This window comes from Cotesia glomerata, linkage group LG4, assembly GCF_020080835.1.
Source record: "Cotesia glomerata isolate CgM1 linkage group LG4, MPM_Cglom_v2.3, whole genome shotgun sequence".
In the NCBI taxonomy this organism is placed as follows: Eukaryota; Metazoa; Arthropoda; class Insecta; order Hymenoptera; family Braconidae; genus Cotesia; species Cotesia glomerata.
The window spans coordinates 7,928,686-7,948,911 of NC_058161.1; the positions used below are offsets into that span (position 1 = coordinate 7,928,686).

The 20,226-nt window shown below is 27.5% G+C and overlaps 7 protein-coding genes across 8 annotated transcripts in view; 3 read left to right on the forward strand and 4 right to left on the reverse strand.

The window, feature by feature from the left end:
- Nucleotides 1-5,475, forward strand: part of LOC123264186 (probable serine/threonine-protein kinase DDB_G0267686) — a 44,967-nt gene extending 39,492 nt beyond the window's left edge. Inside the window, exons 5-8 of the mRNA XM_044727348.1 lie at nucleotides 164-643; nucleotides 1,481-2,659; nucleotides 2,842-3,011; nucleotides 3,080-5,475. Of these exons, the coding sequence (XP_044583283.1) occupies nucleotides 164-643; nucleotides 1,481-2,659; nucleotides 2,842-3,011; nucleotides 3,080-3,315 (2,065 nt within the window). The 3' untranslated portion in view covers nucleotides 3,316-5,475. The remainder of the gene's footprint in view (nucleotides 1-163; nucleotides 644-1,480; nucleotides 2,660-2,841; nucleotides 3,012-3,079) is intronic.
- Nucleotides 5,476-5,661: 186 nt separating this feature from the next.
- Nucleotides 5,662-7,022, reverse strand: LOC123264193 (CXXC motif containing zinc binding protein). Its single transcript, XM_044727358.1, has 2 exons — nucleotides 6,146-7,022; nucleotides 5,662-6,048 (listed from the first exon to the last, which is right to left on the reverse strand). The coding sequence occupies exons 1-2, from the start codon at nucleotides 6,622-6,624 to the stop codon at nucleotides 6,021-6,023; spliced, it is 507 nt and encodes a 168-aa protein (XP_044583293.1). The 5' UTR covers nucleotides 6,625-7,022; the 3' UTR covers nucleotides 5,662-6,020.
- Nucleotides 7,015-9,294, forward strand: LOC123264189 (probable E3 SUMO-protein ligase RNF212). Of its 2 annotated transcripts, XM_044727354.1 has the most exons (6): nucleotides 7,015-7,178; nucleotides 7,243-7,478; nucleotides 7,548-7,675; nucleotides 8,427-8,495; nucleotides 8,584-8,837; nucleotides 8,902-9,294. In XM_044727354.1, the coding sequence occupies exons 4-6, from the start codon at nucleotides 8,430-8,432 to the stop codon at nucleotides 9,125-9,127; spliced, it is 546 nt and encodes a 181-aa protein (XP_044583289.1). In that variant the 5' UTR covers nucleotides 7,015-7,178; nucleotides 7,243-7,478; nucleotides 7,548-7,675; nucleotides 8,427-8,429; the 3' UTR covers nucleotides 9,128-9,294. The 2 variants fall into 2 exon arrangements, with proteins under 2 accessions (XP_044583289.1, XP_044583288.1); XM_044727353.1 differs by lacking the exons at nucleotides 7,015-7,178; nucleotides 7,243-7,478; nucleotides 7,548-7,675 and adding an exon at nucleotides 7,798-8,247 and having other exon boundaries at nucleotides 8,314-8,495.
- A 1,180-nt stretch (nucleotides 9,295-10,474) lies between these two features.
- On the forward strand, nucleotides 10,475-11,603 carry LOC123264191 (translation initiation factor IF-2-like). The gene is made up of 4 exons (XM_044727356.1): nucleotides 10,475-10,604; nucleotides 10,735-11,028; nucleotides 11,120-11,203; nucleotides 11,281-11,603. The coding sequence occupies exons 2-4, from the start codon at nucleotides 10,791-10,793 to the stop codon at nucleotides 11,550-11,552; spliced, it is 594 nt and encodes a 197-aa protein (XP_044583291.1). The 5' UTR covers nucleotides 10,475-10,604; nucleotides 10,735-10,790; the 3' UTR covers nucleotides 11,553-11,603.
- A 315-nt stretch (nucleotides 11,604-11,918) lies between these two features.
- LOC123264190 (nucleolin-like) lies at nucleotides 11,919-20,205 on the reverse strand. Its single transcript, XM_044727355.1, has 3 exons — nucleotides 20,201-20,205; nucleotides 12,342-12,975; nucleotides 11,919-12,226 (listed from the first exon to the last, which is right to left on the reverse strand). Exons 2-3 carry the CDS (start codon nucleotides 12,936-12,938, stop codon nucleotides 12,107-12,109), a joined length of 717 nt encoding a protein of 238 aa, XP_044583290.1. The 5' UTR covers nucleotides 12,939-12,975; nucleotides 20,201-20,205; the 3' UTR covers nucleotides 11,919-12,106.
- Nucleotides 13,043-13,847, reverse strand: LOC123264192 (probable helicase MAGATAMA 3). The gene is made up of 3 exons (XM_044727357.1): nucleotides 13,736-13,847; nucleotides 13,513-13,660; nucleotides 13,043-13,443 (listed from the first exon to the last, which is right to left on the reverse strand). The coding sequence occupies exons 1-3, from the start codon at nucleotides 13,750-13,752 to the stop codon at nucleotides 13,045-13,047; spliced, it is 564 nt and encodes a 187-aa protein (XP_044583292.1). The 5' UTR covers nucleotides 13,753-13,847; the 3' UTR covers nucleotides 13,043-13,044.
- On the reverse strand, nucleotides 18,305-18,887 carry LOC123264194. The gene is made up of 2 exons (XM_044727360.1): nucleotides 18,744-18,887; nucleotides 18,305-18,622 (listed from the first exon to the last, which is right to left on the reverse strand). Exons 1-2 carry the CDS (start codon nucleotides 18,857-18,859, stop codon nucleotides 18,307-18,309), a joined length of 432 nt encoding a protein of 143 aa, XP_044583295.1. The 5' UTR covers nucleotides 18,860-18,887; the 3' UTR covers nucleotides 18,305-18,306.
- Nucleotides 20,206-20,226: the final 21 nt, after the last annotated feature.

Below are 20,226 nucleotides of genomic sequence, written 5' to 3' on the forward strand. Positions count from 1 at the left end.
ACTGCTCAATTTACGAAAATCTTCGTTCAAACGTTTTTTATGGAGTATTCAATTTGCTACAAAAAATACCTTGATGATTCTTATATAGAAATCGGTCGAGTTACAAACCTCCAAAGTTAAGAAAGAAATTTTCCTTCTCTAATACATGAATGTATTTTTTTAGAGTAAATCAAAATTGGAGGATTTCACCAGCGATGGATGTCAGAGCAAAAATAACAGGATTGTTAAGACGTGCTAGCAGCAGCTCATCAGAATCGTCATCAATGACCCAAAGTTTTCGATCATCAGAAGATGACATTACGCTTAACGAAATGATGGGTAAATTTGACGAGAGTTATGTATATGAAAAAGAGACGGATATATTGTCGGACAGCGATCCAACTGACTGCGAGGACTATGTCAATCACTCACCGTCAGATATCGACACCGGCCAGGATGGGGGTGATGAAAACGATCCACTTGAAAATGACGAGCTTGATTATATTGACAATGGAAGTTTTCTGGATCTCGATAATCTTGAAGCACATTTACCCAATACCGGGCACTGTACTTATTTCACATTCACAACCGAGCTAACACGTCGTAGCACACGGCTCAGGGAATCACTTTTGAAAAGACGATCTAAAGACGAATTCCAACATCGGTAAGTTTTTTAGACTATCTCAAAGTTGGTTAAATTTTAACCAATCATTTTTTTTTAAGTTTTGATCTTTCAACCGAAATGAAGTATAAATTTTAATGAGAGTAATAGATTTAAAACGATGTTTAGAATTTTTTTTACACTGATAGAAAAATTAACTTGACTCAAGAGCCAAAATATTGAACCAAAAATACCATTTTGAAGAAAATTATTTTCTTGAGTCAAGACAATAAATTCTTGAGTCAAGAAATTATTCTTGATTTAAGTAAATTTTTCTTGACTCAAGAATTTATTCTCTTCACTCAAGAAAATCATTTTCTTCAAAATGGTATTTTTGGTTCAATATTTTGGCTCTTGAGTCAAGTTAATTTTTTTTTAAGTGTAGTTATTTCTAGAAATAGGTATTAAAAAAAAAACCAAAAAATCTTTGAATTTCGACTTTTTTTTTTATATTAAAGTTATAAAAATTTTAATCTTCATTCAGTAAAATACTGTATTATTAGCCAGCTAAAATTTTCAAAGGCGCGGCTTTTTATTTTTTTAATAACGTAATATATATGGAGTTTTTAATTTCTTAATTAAACAACCGTATAACATAAGCGGCTCTGTCCATGCATTACGGGGTGCTTCTTTGACCGTACGTTACAAAAACTATTGTAACTAGCTCATGCGAATAATTATGAAACACGTGTAAATTAGTAAACTCTTGTCAGTATTAGTATTATCCAGTTAAAATGTTATTAAAATAAGAACAAATTTTTTATTTGAAAACTAAAATAGTTTTAATACTAAGATGAAAAAAAAAAAATCAATTCTTTAAAAATTTGTATTTTTTTTCAGAACTTCAAGCATGAGAAATAATTCAAAGCGTCAAAGTCTTCGCCACAAAAAGTTTGATGATAAGTCCGGTGAGAAGCGTAAAAAACGTCAATCACAGCGTAAAAAATCCGGATTAGAAAAATGCGATGATGCAACAGCAAATTTAAACAGGGTATTAGTTGAAAGAATGTTGCTGAAAAACTCAGGGTTTAATCAAGGAAGCCGAAGTGTAGGTGGCACGCCAATTTGTCTGAGACGAAGGAAGCACCACGATATAAATGAGAATTTGTCATCCTTGAAGCAAAATGAAGATCACCATCGTAACTTTATTCATCCAAGTGTGATGGATAATGATGTAGTAAAGCGGCGATCCAATTCGGTGAGTTATATCAATGGAAATACATTGAAGCAGCGTACGTCTGGGAATTCTCGCATGTCAACTTTTGCATCAGAACTTGCTCTCATAGAAGCCGATAGAGAAGCTGATAGGAAATATCAAGAGCTTATAGTTGAAGCTGAAAATATTCTTGTAAATATGAAAAATACAACCACCACTACAACAACAGCTACTGCTACTACTAACACCAGAAATACTTCGCCTGTAATACCCTCGCCGTCACGACGACTTCACAATGGATTGGCTAACAAACGGGTCGAGTTGATTAAAAATACAGAGCTAAATATTGAACTGGCGTTATTAAAAAGCCGCAATTCACAGCCAGAATTGCAGAGCGGAAGTATACGTGATATAGAGCACACCAGCCCTAAACGACAATTTAACCAGCCTTTTTCACCTATCCACCGTTTTATCGAACGCAATTCTGGTAATTTAATAAAAGATAATTATCATTATCGGCAAGATATTAAATCTTCTGAATCACCAGTTGTATTAAGGCGCACACCACAACCTTCTCCCTGTCGTAGCTTAGTGCAAAATCGCGTTTTGATGATGGAACAAGAGACAAAAGATAGATCGAGATCTCGTGGCATTGAAATGAACGGTATTAGGTCATTTAGTCAAGACGGTAGATTGTCGAAAACATTTACCAGAGAGCAAGCATTATCACTTGCTCAAAAAACTTCTAGTCTTATGATCAAAAAAGAAATTCCAAGGAAAACTAAAGAAAATACTCCTACGTCGAGTTCTTCTGAGTCGGACGATCGATGTGAATTGAGTCGAGCACCCTTGATGACGTTCAGGTAAAGTTTTACAAGATTTATATTTAATTTTATGATTTATTATTATTATTATTATTATTATTATAAATTCATTAAATTAATTAAAAAATTGGATTAAAAAAAAACAATAAAAAATATGAATGCTAAAAATTTGTACTTAATAAAAAAAAAAATTTTTTTTAATAATATTTATTATTTGATAGGTCTATTGATATGGGACCAGTCAAAGAAAGTACTTACTATTGTCCTCAAAGTGAACCAGTAAAGAGAAAAGTTTACGCCGGTAGTGCAACATATGGAAGGATACAAAAAACATTAGGTGAACATATCGTTTTGAGAAATTCTGATGGAGATACTGCGACTGATGATACAGGTATTCTTTATTTTTTTATTTTCATAAAACTTACCAAAGTATAAATATTTATTAATATTAAATTACAGATGATTCAAGGCGGACATTGAGAGAAAAAATAGCGCAGTTACGACAAGAGCGATTAGCTGCAGAAGCAAACTTGAATGCTCAAGACAACCAAAATTTCCAGCATCACCTCACGCAGCTACGAAGACAGATGCTGATGCATACGATCGAGGGCCTAAAACGTAGCCTTGAGGATCAGTCGGCTACTCTGAAGCAGACGTGCCTGCAGGAGCCGATCCTCGACGACACGTTACCTTGAATCGATACTTAAAACTTGTCCCTCAAAGTGATTTTTTTAGTATTTTTTTATTTCAACTTTATAACGGTATACCTAAGCGTCTATATAGGTACAGAGGGGTTTTCTTAACAGACGCCCTGCAGGGGGACTCACATATATTTTTATGTCTGTCTACAACTAAACGTCAGGGAGATTAAAAGAAACGTCAAGTCGTATATGACGTGCTATAAAAAATATTTTCCTGGCCGTTTTCACTTTTTACAAAGGCACGTATCGATAGCCTTAATGTTTATCAATGTATTCGATACATAATTATTTTACGGAATTCTGAGTTCATTATTCTTTAATCATCACTATTAACACAATTGTTATTGTTATTGTTTATTTTATTTTTTTTTTTTTTTTCAACAATACTTTCTTTAAACATATTAATTTAGGGTTTCTATGATTCTTACGACACCACAAAAATTTAAAATATTTATTTCATTTTTACTAGCGGAATTCGATAGATTCTTGATAAATAAAACAAGAAGTTGAATAAAATTTTTCGATATCTTGCTTAGTTTTCGAATTATCGATACTGGAAAATCTAAAAAAAAATTTTACTATGGAATTTGATAGATTTTTGAAAACTAAGCAAAATATCGAAAAATTGTATTCGTCTTATTTCGTTGAAATCTATACAAATCCGTCTTTAAGTCATGGAGTCGGAAGAACCGTAGTATTGCCATTAATTTAAAAATCATTAACTCAGTAACTTTTTAACACGTCTTTATATTTTAATATTATCTTTTTCATAGAAATGGGCACACTTTTAGTCTATTACTATTTGTTTAATGGGCATATTTAAGTATATGTAAATTAGTACATAAATTAAATTTGCTATGTACGAAAAATTTTTACATTTTAAAATTTACAAAATGGCTATAGTAATTTATCTTTAAACCAAATATGAATATTCAGTAATGATCAGTAATCAATAGAGAGTAGATAGTTAAAAAATTATAAACACTCAATCGATAAATTAATTATTATTATTATTTTAATATTCCAGTGAATATCACCCTATGTAGAAGTATTTATACCTTAGTTTTTTATTGCTTTTGGTTAAATTATAATATAAAAGACAGTTATCCATAACTTGTATGTTAGTATTATTTGTTTTGTTAAAAATATCCGAGATTTTTTTTATTGTAGTAAAATATCTGTATTGTAGTATTTATTATCTTGTATTTTATGTTACAATAATTTTGTAGACAATACACGTAGCGTAGACTTAAACGTCTGTGGATGCCATAGAAGTTTAATACAATGTTATATTTATACTTTATCCGTTGTACTGTCAATACTTTTTGTTTACTGTACTTAAATAGTAAGCTGTGACACAGATTATTTATGTTTGTCAGTGGGACGTTATTTATAAATTACTTTACCAAAGATAATATGAAGAATAGAAAAAAAAAAAAAAAAAAACTTTTCTTAATTAAAAAACAAAAAACAAATTTATGGGAAATTTATTACTGAATACTAATCATTTTAATGCCAAATATTGTACTCAAAGTAGATATTTATTAATTTATTTTATTTATAATTTATATTAATAAATTATGATGATGTAATTTATTTGTTTTTAGTAATAATTAATTTTATTAAACAATATTCAGTCACAGTGATATTTTTAAGAATAGACTGATAGCAGTACGATTAGATTTAATTAATAAATTATTAGTGTATCTAGAAATTTTAATGTGATTTACGTTGAAATGTTTTCGTCAAAAAACGAAATTTATATCAATTAACCGTGACATGCAATATTTATTTAAATTAAAATATTAGACGATAGTAAATACGTAGTTTAAATTTAGAAAATCATAGATTTTAGAATTAAACTATCTAAATAGTCGTTATTGTACTAGATAGGTCATTTGTTTCTTTCCTGTATTTATATTAATTTCTAAGAAAATTTGTCAGCCATTTTACAAAAAAATTTTTTATTTATAAATACAATTGAAGAACTCAAGTTTTTATTTCAGTTGAAATTATTATAACTTGAAAAAGTTTTGAATACAAGTTCATTAATAATTACGTAATCAATGATAAAATTAAATTCAATAAAATGCAAGCAATTTTACCACTTGAGCGTGGAAAAAAAAGTTAAATATTTCAATTGAAATGGACACTGCTTTAAAAAAAAATAAAAACTTTTTTACAGTGTTCCGTTGAAAAAATAGTAGAACTGCAAAGCTGCGTTACTTACAATTATAATTTATTTTAAATTGCCCGATGTATATAACTATTAGTATTTTTTAAGAATACTCTTAATTAATTTTATTATCATTGATAATTAAATGGTACACTAAAAAAAAATAGTTACCAAAAAAATTTATTGTTGGCTGCTTTTAATACATTCCAAATAACATTACCATTTCAAAATTCACCAAATTCAAACAAAAAATAATAATTATAAAAAAAAAAAAAAAAAAAAAAAATTGGTTTTTCAAGTATTCCCCTGCTCGGACTTGTCTTTAGTCATCAGGCGGACAGTGCAGGGTAGAAAAAAGTAATTTATAAACTAATGAGATAAATTTATCAAAGACTATTGTTACAATCATAAACAATAAGTTTGATCTGTCTCGAACAATTTATCATAAAATAATGAATGGTTTTTTTGTATATGATTATTAATAAATTATATTATGTCGTTGTTGATAATTGATAACAATTCTTTAACATTTATTATTTAATCCTTGGTATCTATCAAAAGTATTTAAGATTAATAAATGCTTCAAGTATTTAATAATAGTAATAATATTCAATAAAAAACAATTTTTAATAGTTACGAAAAATTTACTTAATTTTTTCAAATGAATGTTCAATGTCATCGACACTGACTGGTTGCTTGATGATCTCACAGTACTCAGACCAGCTGCCTTCGTTCAAATCAACATTCTCGAACTCCGTTCCATTGTTGACAGCCTTGACTACCCATCCTTCACCAGATTTGAAATCAATGGGGTTCAATCCTCGACAGTCGAATACAGCAATGGTTTTGAACGTTCCTTCATCCTCAGCAGTGTAGGCTTTCAATGAGTCTTCAATAATTGTGACGGTATTAGTGCGTTTGCAGGATTTACATTTGCATACGAAATGACTAACAGCACCGTGATAACTATCAACAACTTCGTTTAAAGATAAATAGTTCCATTTGTCTGTTTCTTCTGAGCATCCGGAGCAAGAAAATTTCAGATACCACCGAAAGTTTTCATCTTTTGAATTTAACTCTTGAATGTTTTCTAGAGATGCTTTAAATTTTAATCCGATTTTTACCATTTTTATTTGGTAAATTTTTCAATTCAAGTAAAACAAAAATTAGACCGTAATTTATATCACTCTAATTTTTGATTTGCGTTTTTATCAATAAAGAGCGCAAATGAAAATTATTTTAGTCAACTTTGTTTTAGGTTAACGTTCGTTTCTTGAAAATATGAAACACCGTCTATATAACTTAAGCACATGTAGATATATGCGTGGAGAATAAATTTCACTATAAAAAACTATTTTATATAGTAAAATATCTAAATCTTAATAAATTTTCGCAGGTTGTCTCTCTATTGCTTTTGTAGTAACTTTTACTGTACTTATAAATATATGTTTACATGTGTGTTTTGTTTTTGTTGTTTATATGTGTACTATAAGTACAGTCTCCATTTACATACGTACTCAAGTGATTTGTAAAATAAAATTTTTTTAACTTAAAATAATTTGTGATAATGCACAAATATTGTAAAAAGTCAATTAAATTTCATTTTTTACTTACACAATTTGTTTCTCAGTATAAAACATAAGTAGTAATTTAATAAAGTGCAAAAAACAAACTTTATAAGGTTATAAACATTGTAATGAAAATTTCTACAGGTAAAATTTTTAATGTTAAATTTTTTTTTACAGAAAAAGAATGGAGATCATAGATAAGAAAATTCCAACTAAGAAAAATTTCAAGGGTAAATTTAATTTTAAAAACAGATGAATAGAAATTAAATACATGATCCAGCATCTGAGTGAATTTGTAATCGATGTTAAAAAATATGAACTCGATACTGTTTAAGATTATGTTTAGAAAAAAAAGAAAAAATTTTCAAGTAATCAAACAGCTTCTTAAATCGAATTACAACAATAAGTCAAAGGTATTACATTCAAATAATTTAATAAAATTAAGTTATTATTGTTGTTTTAATAAACTTTTATTTTGATAGATGAACAGCAGAGGCAAAACTCCTAAAAGTGTAAAGATAAAAATGATCTGAAGATACAAGACGTCAAGAAATTTTTATATTTTTTAATAATTAAAGTTTCTGGGATTAATTTAAAATTATGATTTAAGGTACGCATCTTAAAATACTATTTTTAATGTAAGTTATTTGTTGTAAAATTGCTTGATTTTTTATCATGAGAAAAATGAGTCTTTGAATTTAAAATTAAAATAATTTTGTTATTTATATCTGATATACATACATTAAAAAAAAAATTGTACGTTAATTTTTTTATATTTATTTACTGTCTTATCGACAATCAATCTTGACGAGCGGTAACTTTTGAATACAGTAGTAAGAAAGTGTCCGTATAAAAAATTGTAAAATTTTTTTAACCAAAATACTAAGCGCCAAAATTTTTTGAACTATCTACATGTGCGCCACCACCTTTGAATTATTATTTTTTGTCTATATTTTTTTTTAATGTTAGTATAAAAAATTCGCTAACGCACTCTCTAATCTATAAGCATCAAGATACTCAACCGATCGATAGTTAAAATCAACTAAAATTAAAAAAAATTCATTATGTCCTTTATTAATCATATTATTTGCAATAAATGTTATTATAATAAGAGATCGGGCAACCGACCTTTTTATTTAACACAATGCGGCCATATCTTCTGTCATCAATGTATAAGTACAGGTAAATTTATGGGCTATGTTCATTTTCTAGAAACAAATAATTTTATAAATATGTTTATTTTTTAAGGAACGAGTACATGTCAATGGTGCCAAACACCAGATATTCAGACTGTGGAATTAACTGAACCTTTACCACCAGCAATTGCTTATTTATTCACCCCACGTCATGAATTTTTGCAGACTATGGCTAACGCTGCTAATTTTAAATTTAATCAGATGATGATAACGGACAAGCTTTTAGAACAACAAGTAATGATAATGATAATTAAATAATTGATAAATCAAGGAAATTATTACTGTCATATATATTGATTATTTTTATTTTTTTATAAATTAGGCCGAAAAATATAACACACTAAAACGTATGTTCTGGGAGCAACGTAAAACAATTTTAAAAATTCAACAAATGAAACAAAAACTCGCAACTTCTATCAATGAATTATTAGCAACTCAACAAAACTATTATCAACAACCTACTAACTCTGCTTCGTCTGATGGTAGATACATTCAATCTGAAAATTTTTTTCGACAATACAATGCTGTTTCAAATAATTTAGCTCATATTAAGCAGAATCAACGTCCTAAATATCCGTACGTATTATTTTATTTAAAATTTATAATATTGTAGTAATTTATTAAAAAAAAATTTTTTAAGATTCGGCAGGAAAGTTGCATTTGTTAACCCAAGTAACCCTTACGGCACAGTTTCTCCATGTGATACTTATTCTCCATCAACCAATATGAACACTCCTAGAAGTATGAATACACCTGTAACACCAGACACTGTTCTTTACAGGGCTAATTACAGAAGAGTACACAGATCTAATGGTGAATCAACCACCCCTTTCAGTAATACATCTTTAGGCATCAACTTATTTTAATTTTCTTAGGCATAATTTTACGTAACTTTCCACTTATTCGAATTTTTTCTTCATTTGATATAAATAATTAATACTAATTATTAAGTAGCTAATATTCTATATCCATAAATTCTAAATTTACTGGAAAAAAATAATCTTAATAATTATAGTTAAGTTTCAACACACAAAAATATTTGACAGTGTTAATAATTAATGAATTTTCTTATCTTTTAAGTTAAATTATAATGAGTTTAATTACCTTTAAAAATTATTATAATTATAATTATAAAATAGCTACATTTATTATTACATAGAATTCGATTATCCTGAAAGTAATATGTTGTGTAATGTAATAAAAAAAACTTGAACAATTATATGGATTTAGATGTTAATAGAAATAATTATACATATGAAATTATACTACAAGTCTCATATTTTATTTAATATAATTATTCAAATTTTCAGAAGCATATAGTTTGAAAATTTCTTAATATAAAATTATTGGTTTATACCGATAATATATTTATTTAACTTTATGAAAAAGTCTTGACAAGCGATTAATTAATTAATCGAAAATTTGAGGAGAAATAATCATCCACTTTTTGTCATTTTTGATCATTAATGAACTAATGTTAAAAATCAAAGCACTTGAATTACTTATGAAAATTAAGTCAGCTGACATTTAAAAATTTTTAGAATTTTATTTATTGAAAAAATTTTTACAAAAAAATTAATTTGTAAAAAATTTGAAAAACTGTAAGTGAAATTCGAAAGAAATATTTTTTAGTTTTAATTTAATAAATGAAGCAAAAATCTAAAAATTAAAAACGTCGACTAACTTTAGTATTATGAATTACTTTTAATAATTAGAAAATTAGATCGAAAATTTTCACTAAAATTTTTTTACACACTTAAGTGTCTCCAGCTCATATATCTATGATTTTTTTTTACAGTGTCATATCTATATTTTTCAAATACTTTAGTCATCTAAAATTTTAAAAGGATCATCATTTCGAGCTTCTTCAACAAGAATTGACAGATCTAGTGGAAATCCTAAAACTACGGTGAAGTCTAGATCATTTTTTTGTTCTATAACTATGACTCTCCACCATTTTCCATGACATTCAAGTTAGCAGTCACTAGAGAATTTTTTTTAACCCGTCAGCACTCACGTTATAAGCATTTTGCTCACACAACAACATCCGACTTATAGAGCGGCGCTGTAGTGCAAGTGAGACACTAAAATTCACGTGAGTTCTGACGGGTTAACAAAAAAATGTATTCCAAAAAATTATTTTGAAAAAATTGCATTTTTAATTTTTTAAAATTTCTATATGTCAATTTTTTTTTGCCACAATTTATTTGTTAAAAAAAATTCCAAAAATTGTTAAATATCTGTTAAATTTATTTTCATCCATTTTCCACCATAAAGTACTGGAAGGGGTTGTCAAAATTGTAGAGGCTCCACTGTATAAGCATAGTTAAGATTAGCTTGAAGGTAATAGTTATGATTAGCACAACAAAATTTTGTTTAAGATTGGAATTATTAAATTTTGTGATTTGATATAAAACGTCGTCATAAACAATAAATATGATTAATGATTACAAATATACAAATGTCATGATAGTTGGCCACTGACTCATTGTTGCTGAAAAGGTTATAAATTACAAGCTGAATAAAAAAATGCAGAAACCTAACAAAAGAACAAATTATAAAAATTTACCAGCTTTATTGGACGAGCCGTCCCTGAAAAAAATTAAAAACGCATCAAAAAATCAAAACGACGATTTAAGAAAAACACAGGCCGAAAATATACGCGCTGCGATAGTCAATATCAATCAAATAGTTTCAGCATCTCAAGTAAACAACCAGGTTACGATAAAAAATAAAAAATCCTTAAAGAAGACAAAAATCAATAAAGGTATTTTTATTGTTATTAAATAAATAAATTAAAGAAATATTTAAAAAAAAAATCGTGACTTAAAATTGTTTTATGGTATTTATGTATTTAGACCAAGTATGTTCTCCATTCCAAAACAAAAAGCCATCTAAAACAAATAAAAAAAAATCACCAAAGAAGACGCAAACAAAAACAGGTGTTTAATTTTTATTACCTAATTATACAAATTTTAGGAAAATTGTCATTTACGATAATTGCATGGCTTTTTTTTAGATACGAAAGAAAATTCTCTAGTATTACGAACGGAAAATGATCATAGCGACAATGAATTTATGACAGAAAAGATAATATCTAAAGTAAATAAAACGAATGGTGATAATGATAATAATAATAACATAAAAACAATGGCAAAAGAAGCATTAGAAGCTATTGAAAAGGTTATTGTTTTCAGCAGTAAAATTATTACGACTCCTAAAGAACGTTCCGTTTTAGATTTAATCAAAACTCGTATAAGAGATATTGGAGAAGCAAATGAAAAAAATTGATAATATACAATATATAATTATTTATAAAATATAAATTATATGAAAGTACTTTACGTTTAACACTACTCAAAAATGAGCTTTAATTTTGTTGCATAAAAATTAATTTTATCATTTTTAAATTCAGTAGATTTTTAATCTAATATTAATATTAAGCATAAAAATGCTAATAGTGATTCAAACAAGATAAATCACTTAAAAAATAAATGTCTTTTGATTTAATCTAATTTAAATTAAATCAAGGGATTAAAAAAATTATTTAACTATTCCTTCTAATTTTCATTATTTTTATATGAAATTAAATAATTATCACTAAGAACAGTAAGACTAGCCCTATAATAAATATACACATGGATGAATATTATTAAATTAAAATAAAAATGTCTGTGAATTTATTGTGTTTAGATGTTAAAATACAATTTACATTTAATGTATGAACTAAAACTTGAAAAACAAGAAAAAATATAATTAAGTAAGCAGAATTAATACTATCTTAAATATCATGACAACAGTATAAAACAAAAAATTAAATCTTAGCAAGTATTTCAATATCAATCTTATCGGGGTTCAATAATTACGTGCTTTAAAATAGTTTTCAATTCATTTTCTTCTGTAACATTAAAATAAACACCACGAGATTGAGCATCGTCTAATAGATTTTCCCACATTTCATTTCTCTGAAAGTAGACAAAATTTACCAATTACAGAAGCAAAAAAAAATAATTCTTTACATATCATCAATACTGTCATAATGATGATATAAAATTTAACACAATAAAAATAAATACTTACTCTAAAAGCATTGAAATTTCCACAGATTATAAGAGTGTGTTTAGCACGAGTAAGACTTACATTGAGCCTATTCGGATCTTTAACAAATCCGATGCCTTCACTTCTTACACATGACATAATAATAATATCACATTCCGACCCTTGAAAACTGTCGACTGTATTAACTTGGATTTGTTTCAGCTTGATAGTAGCCTCAGCTTGTTCTTTCTCCTCTTCATTTTCTTTATCTTTTGTATTTACCTTAGTTTTTACCTCTTTAGATTCTTCATTACAATTAACATTCTCTTCATCACTTTCTTTTTCGCAAATAATTTTTTCAAAGTCTTCTACTTTTTCTTCTTGTATATTAATCTTTTCAAAATCAATTTCTTCCAAAGTATCCTGGTCTTTACTATCATCCTTTGTTTCAAAAACTGTTTTTTCATCTTTTTCAATTACTTTTTCTTCTTTTTTCTGAGTCTCTACTTCAGCGATTGATTCACAATTTTCATCGTCATTTTCATCATCATCATCATCAGAAGATTCTTTTTTACTATCCATTTCTTCACAACCAATGTCTCTGTTCTCCTCATCACTATTATCTTCATCATTTTTCATCTCACCATCATTATTTTCTTTACCAATTTTACTTTTACTTAATAAATATAAAAATGATTAATAAATTATTCTTTTTCTTGATAAAAAAAAAATCTTTGATAGTTACTTACGGTCGACTAAGAAATACATTAATAAGTTTACGCTGATCTTGATAAGGAGTAATTACGCCAATACTGATTTCTTTATCGCAATTACTTGATTTAATTTTATCGGTGAACATTCTGACAATTTTAACTACAAGCTTAGCTTCACATAGATTAGAATGACCATTTACTTCTTGCGAATAAGAATGGTTAAATAATTTATATCTACAAATGTTCAATGGCGTAATCGAAGCACCATTCTGTATGGCACCGTTATAAAAATAACGGTTTGGCCACTGGGAAATTGCATCAATCATCCGATACTGCGTGTCCAACATGACAATAGGGTTTTTTAATTCATTTTCAAACAAATACTGAGCTCTAGAAAAGAGCGAAGAATCGTATCCGTAATCTTTTGCTTTCTATAAAAAACAGATCAATAAATTTTCATAATTACAGTAGTTTTATTATTATAAGTATTTTATAGTTACCTGAGATAAGATAGTTGGAGGCAATTGCTGAGGATCTCCTACTAAAATTAATCTGTCAATATTAAGTAACAACGGTACCAATGTGAGTAATTCAGTTGCTTGAGCTGCCTCGTCAATAATACAAATCGGTATTTTTTCCAAACCAGAACTAAAAATTACCATATTAATGTATTTTTAGTTCTAATAAATTATTAATTAAAGGAATTTATTGGTAGCATTTTACCCAAAAACTTTTTTCATACGGTAGCTCGTGTAACAGGAAGTTAGAGTACACGCAACAATATTGGCTGATTTTAGAAGAGACTCTTCTGTATATTTGACATTAGGTTTATGGTAATCTTTTGAATCCTATTGATTATTATGAAAAAATCATATTTTTTAATGATATATTTTTTCCCATTTAAATAAACTTTAATTTATTATTTTTTAATATAAAAATTGTTTAATTATAATATTTAGGATTTTTTTTTTCTTCATTAAGAGTAAGAAAAAGTTTATTATCATAATTTATATTTGGACTCTGTTATGCAATAGTGTGTTAAGTACATAGGATTTCCATAGCACAACAAATTCATGCATAACAATGTCAATTTTAAATGTATTTACAAAAATATTTCTCCATAAAAAAAAAATTAAAGAAATTTATTATAATTAATTTTTTTTGAATTCTTATGGAATAAAAATAGGTGAAGCCACATTTTAAAAATTTTTTAACTAAAATTCTCATTTTTTTTTTTAATTTTATAAAAACTCACATTTATTTCTTTAGATTTAAACCTTGATAAGGAAACACATTTAACATCTTTGTGGATTTTTTCCTCCCGGCCTACTCGTACAACTTCAAAAGGAATATTTTGCGCTAAAAAATTAAAGTTAGATTAATTCATGATAAAAATAAAATAATTCAATATTTACCTTTCATAAGTGGTTTTATTTCCAATAATCTCACGACTAGCTCATCAATAGCTTTGTTTGATGGAGCACAAAGTAATATTGTACTAATTCGTTTTTGACTTAACGTAGTAGCAATAATGTTTTTAATAACCGTTGATTTTCCAGTACCCGGTGGGCCTTGACATAAGCAAATTCCAGGAGTTCTTCTTTCAATTGTAGTCACGACTCGGGACATAACTTCCAATTGTTTTGAATTGAGCTTTTCCTAAAAAGATAGTTTAGTTAGAGCTGTAGAGTATTCTAACTAAAAAATGTAACCTACGTACATTTGTCACAACCGACGCAGGGTAGACTGATGATGATAATTCGTAAGATGCAACGTCTGGTTTTAAAATTGATTCAATGAGAGGTGATTGATTAATGTAGCCCAATGCATCAAGAAGCGTTAAATGAGATAAAATCCACGTAATCTTTTTTAATTGAAAAGTAGCCGACATGCTCGATTGTGATGGAAATTTAGTAATTACACGATAAGTTAAATAAGTCGGTAATGGTTCATTGAATCGATTGAATCGATTGAATCGATCACCTGGAATATTCAATATTAATAAGTATGACATTTAACGAATTAATATAATAAAATAAGTGACATTGAATTGAAGATTTTTCAAAAATTTATTTTTAAATTTAAAAAATTGAAATGGTCAAACATTTATTTATGTAATATTTAAAGTTGAACAAAAAGATATGGTTTAGTGCATTATTTAAAAATTTAATAGTTCAAAAGAATAAAAAGTTAGACAGAAATGTAAAGCTAGTAATTTTGTTTAGTATAAAAATTATTCTTTCTTATAAAAGCTGTTAAGAGTGCGATATTTTAAAACAAATTAAATTTAACTAAAGTAAGAGGTTGTAATAAATTGAAGTGTTTTATAGAGAGTGGTGTGTACTTATAAAAAAAAAAAAAAAAAGAGTGTACTAAAGAAAACGGCTAAAATAGTATATTACACTACAAGGGCAGAAAGTTTGAGATTCCTGCACTGTGCGCCATGATGGCGCGCAGTTCAGGGCTCTCAAACTTTCTGCCCGTGTGGTGTATACTATTTTTCTTTATTTTCGGCCGAAAGTACGCTGACTTACAAATCAATTAACGTTACAGTTAAATGTTCTTAGTATGTTGTCGATGCCCGCCCGACATTTGCGGCACGAGCGAAGCGAGTGCGGCTGGTCGGGGGCGGGCATCGACTTCATCTAAATAGACAAAAATAATAGTAACTTTTTAAAATTAAATTAATTCAATTGAATAGTCTTATTTTTATTAATTTTTGATTACTCAAATACATTAAAATCATTAATTTTATCAGAATTTTAATTATTTCGAGTAATTTGTCAACTATTTTTAATTAATTATTGCATATTTTCTTTTTCATCACAACTATTACCAGTACATGAACTATAAAAATTATAAAAATTATTAATAATGAATGAAAAAAAATGATTCAATATTATTTGATCTTCCCATTTGACATGTTCGTCAATAAAAATATTAATGAAAATTTATTATTAAGATATTTAATTTTTTGGAGCAAAAGAAAAATTTTCTCAAGACAAGAAAATTTACTTCTGTCAAGAACTTAATTTTTTGGAACAAGAGAGAAATTTTCTCAAAACAAGAAAATTTTCTTGATTTAAATAAATTGTCTTGGATCAAGACACGTATTTCTTGAAGCAAGGGAATTAATTTTGTTGGAATAAGTGAAATTTCTTGTGTCAAGAAAATAATTAGGAAGAAAAATATTTTCTTGGTTCAAGTGAACCTTTCTTTCTGTGTAAATATTTATCTGCAGACTTTATAGATAACGTATCTGTTCTTATAATTAGATTAGCTTCCGTATCGAAATTCCTTAAAATTTCCTTTTGATGATGATAACGCATTCATTTTTAAAAATTTTTATTATTTTTCACTCGATATAATTTTTTAGATTATAAATTTCAACACACAACGACATAAGAACCCACAAAAGCAATTTTAAGGTTAGGCCTGAGTGCACAATAAACCGCGTCAGCTCTGGTGAATACTTTTTTTTCGCTGCCTCGTACATCAATTCAGTGCACAACTAGTTTCTTCCAGCGCACTAGAGCAGCGCGCATGCGCGCCCCTACCAAAGCATAAATGTCGGTCTTTCTGATTCCCAACAGAAGTAGCAAGTACGTGCTTTCGGCCGTGAATAAAGAATTAGTATATTACACCCCTCGGGAAGGAAAATAAGAAAAGCCTCAGATCACATGTAATTGTTGGCCGAGGCGAAGCCGAGGTCAACAAACATGTGATCTGAGGTTTTCTTTTTTACTTCCCAAGGGCTGTATAATATTTTTTTGTCCGAGGAAGGAGGAAAGCGGCAACTTTGTTTAGCGCAATGAGACCAAAGTTGCCACTTTCCGCCCAGAGGGCAAAAAAATAATTATTGTAATTGTAAAATGGTAACAGTTTTGTAAAACACTAAGTCCTGTGATACAAATAAAATTATATTCTATTCTAGTTGAAAAGAATATTTGTTAACAGGCGAGACCATCTTTTTCTCGCTTTGTTCTCACGGAGTTCAACGGAACTATCTCTGTCGCACTCCTAACAGCAGAGCAATTGCAGTTTCGATTGGTTTGACGAAGCGAATGAAATTTTTGACAAAACCGCTTTGTGGTGAAATAGTTTATTAAATTATCTATTATCTCTAAAAACGTTTTTTCAAAATTTCCATTCGTTTCGCTAAGCCGATTGAAACTGCAATCACTGGTCTCGGCTGTTAAATTACTTTACAATTGTCTTGATAGTTATATAAATCTTTAGGGTTGCAAATTATATAATTAAATGAATAATTTGCAACTATGGAAAAAGGTTTAATTTTTTAAAGTTCATCAGTTCGGACACCAATTAAATGTAAAGTAGCTATAAATCAATGTCGAGAAAGTCGCTTGAAGAGTGGCAGAATTTCACGATTCCGAGACTCTAAATTTAAGTTAATTTATTATCTTTTTTCTTTGGTACTTTTTAAATTACTACTAATTAGAATAGATGCAGTGACTAAAAAGAAAAAAAAACCCATTTTTTCTGATCTTTTATTTATTTTCCAATCATACCGAGTCAATTAAACTAACGTAAAAGTGAAGTTTTTTTGTATTTTTTTATCATTGTTAAAATATTGTTTTTCTGAAAAATCAGTTACTTTAATAGCAAGTGCAGTTTTAATCTTAAAATATTGAATAGACAGCATAAACTGAATAGAAAATACTGTAGTGCATATTTCTAAATTCATGTTTTATACTTTAATGTGCGTGTTACTTACAATTACTTTAATTTAAAACAAACATAGTAATGACTAAACAGTTCGTTGAAATTGATTATAAAATAAATGTATAAACTATGATAAAAAAATAATTCTATAAATTAAACTTACTCGAATATTCACGCCTGGGACGTTTACAGTCAACTTCTTCTACATACCCCAGCTGAGTTCTTTTGCATCCTGGGTATTGAATTTCGACCAAATCACCCCGACCTGGAAATATGTCTTCTATTTTCGATTTAATTGAAAATTTTACTGTAGCTTTTAATTTCAGGTGAACAATTTCGTTGTTAAAATCACTTTTAACTGAAATGCGCTTATAAACAGCTGCCTCACGGTAAGTTATAATGCTTTTCGCTCTAAAAAAATTCATTAAAATCATCGTAAATTAATAAATATCAAGCATTAATTAAAACTAAACTAATGTAACAATATCTATTGATTCAAATAATTTAAATAAAATATCATCAAGTATACACAAAAATTTTGAATAAATCGATTTTAAATTTTTATGTATACGTAATTCTTTCTCATGGTTTCAGAACCAAACTTGCAATTATTAAATTTTATTTTTTGCGTTCATTAATCTTTTAAATTTTTCATACTTTTTTTTTCTGACCTCCATGAAATCTTCTCTCAAAGTAAACCAAAATTCATGAATTAAAAGAGGCAGCATAATTTTTGAATACTCGTCATAATCTGAATATGTTAATTTAGTAGGAGTAATTTCCAAAGAATCAACAACATCCGGTGGAGTGCTTTCAAATTGTTTATCTTTGAGCCACGCAGGGTCCCATTCAAAAATAGTAGAGAAAAATTCATTACGTAATTTTTCAAGTGATTGATTTTTTCTTGAAGTAAATCTCTGAGCTGAGCTGAAATTTAAAGATTTAGATGATTATTGAGACTCGATAAAATAAACAAATTCACCATTGTTTTGTTTGTATTAAGTTATAAAGTGGTTTTAGATTTCATTTACTAATAGTAATAACACACCTAAGCGATGATTTCATTCTAGATGAACGTGATGCACGCCCTCTTACACGATAATGTGAACGATCGCCTCCTGATGTATTTAATCTCTTGAAGTTTTTTAGAAAATTGTGATCCATTTTAAAATTTAAAAATGAATGATCATTTGTATGCAAGATATATAAATTTAAAAACTTTATACTCTTCTTGAATAACTTAGATGCGATTTTTCTGTTGGTATCTGAAAAACAGAATAAGTATTAAATGATTGTAAGTTGAAGTAAGATAAGCAATAAAGAATGGCATTGAATGTATTGATTATTTTATAATTCATAATTGAATTATTTATGATGAAGTAAAACAAAGTGGGTAATTTTCAATTGTTTTATTACAAATTTTTAATCTTCAAAAATATTTCTAGAAAAATAAGCTTGTAAAAAAAAATTCTGATAAAATATCGTCAAATAAGAATCTCAGTAAAAATTATTTTGAATAAAAAATCTCTTTGTAAGCTATTTTTTACATGTTCAAAAGCTTGCAAAAAAGTTGTTTTGTTTTTCAAATTATTTTTACGCTTATTTAATAGAAAAAAAAAATTAATAAAAAACTAACATTATATTTAGACATATTTGTTTCTAAAAAATACAATATATTAGAGATTATTTTTACTAGATTCTTATCATAAAAATCTGCCCCTCTAAAATTATAGAAGACATCAAATGAACATAGTTTATTCAGCAATAAAAAAGTTATTTAATATATTTAAAGATAGTTAGATCACTATATTTAATATTTAATATTCAAAAAATTAGATTAAAAAAAACGTCATCTAATACGTAAAGATAAGGAGTTAATACTCTTTTTTTTTTTTTTTCAATGTTTAGGCACATAATGATAGTTTTACTGCAAAATCTTATTTTAAAAAAAAAAAAAAAAAAAAAAAAAGAAATCATTAACCCTCTACTGCACAATAAACTCGTAGCGCTCATAAAATAAATGAATACATAATTTTTTTAGACAAATTAAAAATGTATTTATAAATTTAATCCAACAATTACTTACGTGCAATTAATAATATAAACTGTCCATTGCATCGATTGATATTAATTATAAGCCTACTTGGTTTCCGTTCAAATGATGAATGTGCACTGAGGAGGTTTAGTTAGCTTGATGCTCTTTCTTCTTACAGCTAATGACTGTAGTATCGAGATCAGGTATCGTTGAAGAGTTATAAAATGACGTCAAATAATAGAAGATCGCAGCATTCACGCTTAAAAACAATAGAATCTCCTGAATAAAGCATGCGCCGTAGAATTTACCTAACAAGAACAAATTTTCAGGTTTTTCGATTTCATATGACATTGTAAAATAGAGTAAAAAAAAATTTTTTTTATAACGAACAAAAATTTAAGCTCCTTAAGTATGAATTAAATTGTATATAATTTAAATTGGTGTTATTGCGAAGGTCCCAAGAGTTCCACTCGTGATTTTCCTGATATATTTCTCA

Coding starts and splice junctions, on each gene's coding strand:
- LOC123264191 (XM_044727356.1), top strand. CDS start 10,791: ATGCAGAAACCTAACAAAAGAACAAATTATAAAAATTTACCAGCTTTA. Junction 11,029..11,119: donor GAAGACAAAAATCAATAAAG/GTATTTTTATTG, acceptor TTATGTATTTAG/ACCAAGTATGTTCTCCATTC. Junction 11,204..11,280: donor GAAGACGCAAACAAAAACAG/GTGTTTAATTTT, acceptor GCTTTTTTTTAG/ATACGAAAGAAAATTCTCTA.
- LOC123264192 (XM_044727357.1), bottom strand. Junction 13,444..13,512: donor CTCCAACTATCTTATCTCAG/GTAACTATAAAA, acceptor TGTTTTTTATAG/AAAGCAAAAGATTACGGATA.
- LOC123264190 (XM_044727355.1), bottom strand. CDS start 12,938: ATGAAAAATGATGAAGATAATAGTGATGAGGAGAACAGAGACATTGGT. Junction 12,227..12,341: donor GAAATTTCAATGCTTTTAGA/GTAAGTATTTAT, acceptor GTCTACTTTCAG/AGAAATGAAATGTGGGAAAA.
- LOC123264189 (XM_044727353.1), top strand. CDS start 8,130: ATGTCCTTTATTAATCATATTATTTGCAATAAATGTTATTATAATAAG. Junction 8,496..8,583: donor ACAAGCTTTTAGAACAACAA/GTAATGATAATG, acceptor TTTATAAATTAG/GCCGAAAAATATAACACACT. Junction 8,838..8,901: donor AATCAACGTCCTAAATATCC/GTACGTATTATT, acceptor AAATTTTTTAAG/ATTCGGCAGGAAAGTTGCAT.
- LOC123264193 (XM_044727358.1), bottom strand. CDS start 6,624: ATGGTAAAAATCGGATTAAAATTTAAAGCATCTCTAGAAAACATTCAA. Junction 6,049..6,145: donor CATTCATTTGAAAAAATTAA/GTAAATTTTTCG, acceptor TACTTTTGATAG/ATACCAAGGATTAAATAATA.
- LOC123264194 (XM_044727360.1), bottom strand. CDS start 18,859: ATGGATCACAATTTTCTAAAAAACTTCAAGAGATTAAATACATCAGGA. Junction 18,623..18,743: donor AGAATGAAATCATCGCTTAG/GTGTGTTATTAC, acceptor TTTAAATTTCAG/CTCAGCTCAGAGATTTACTT.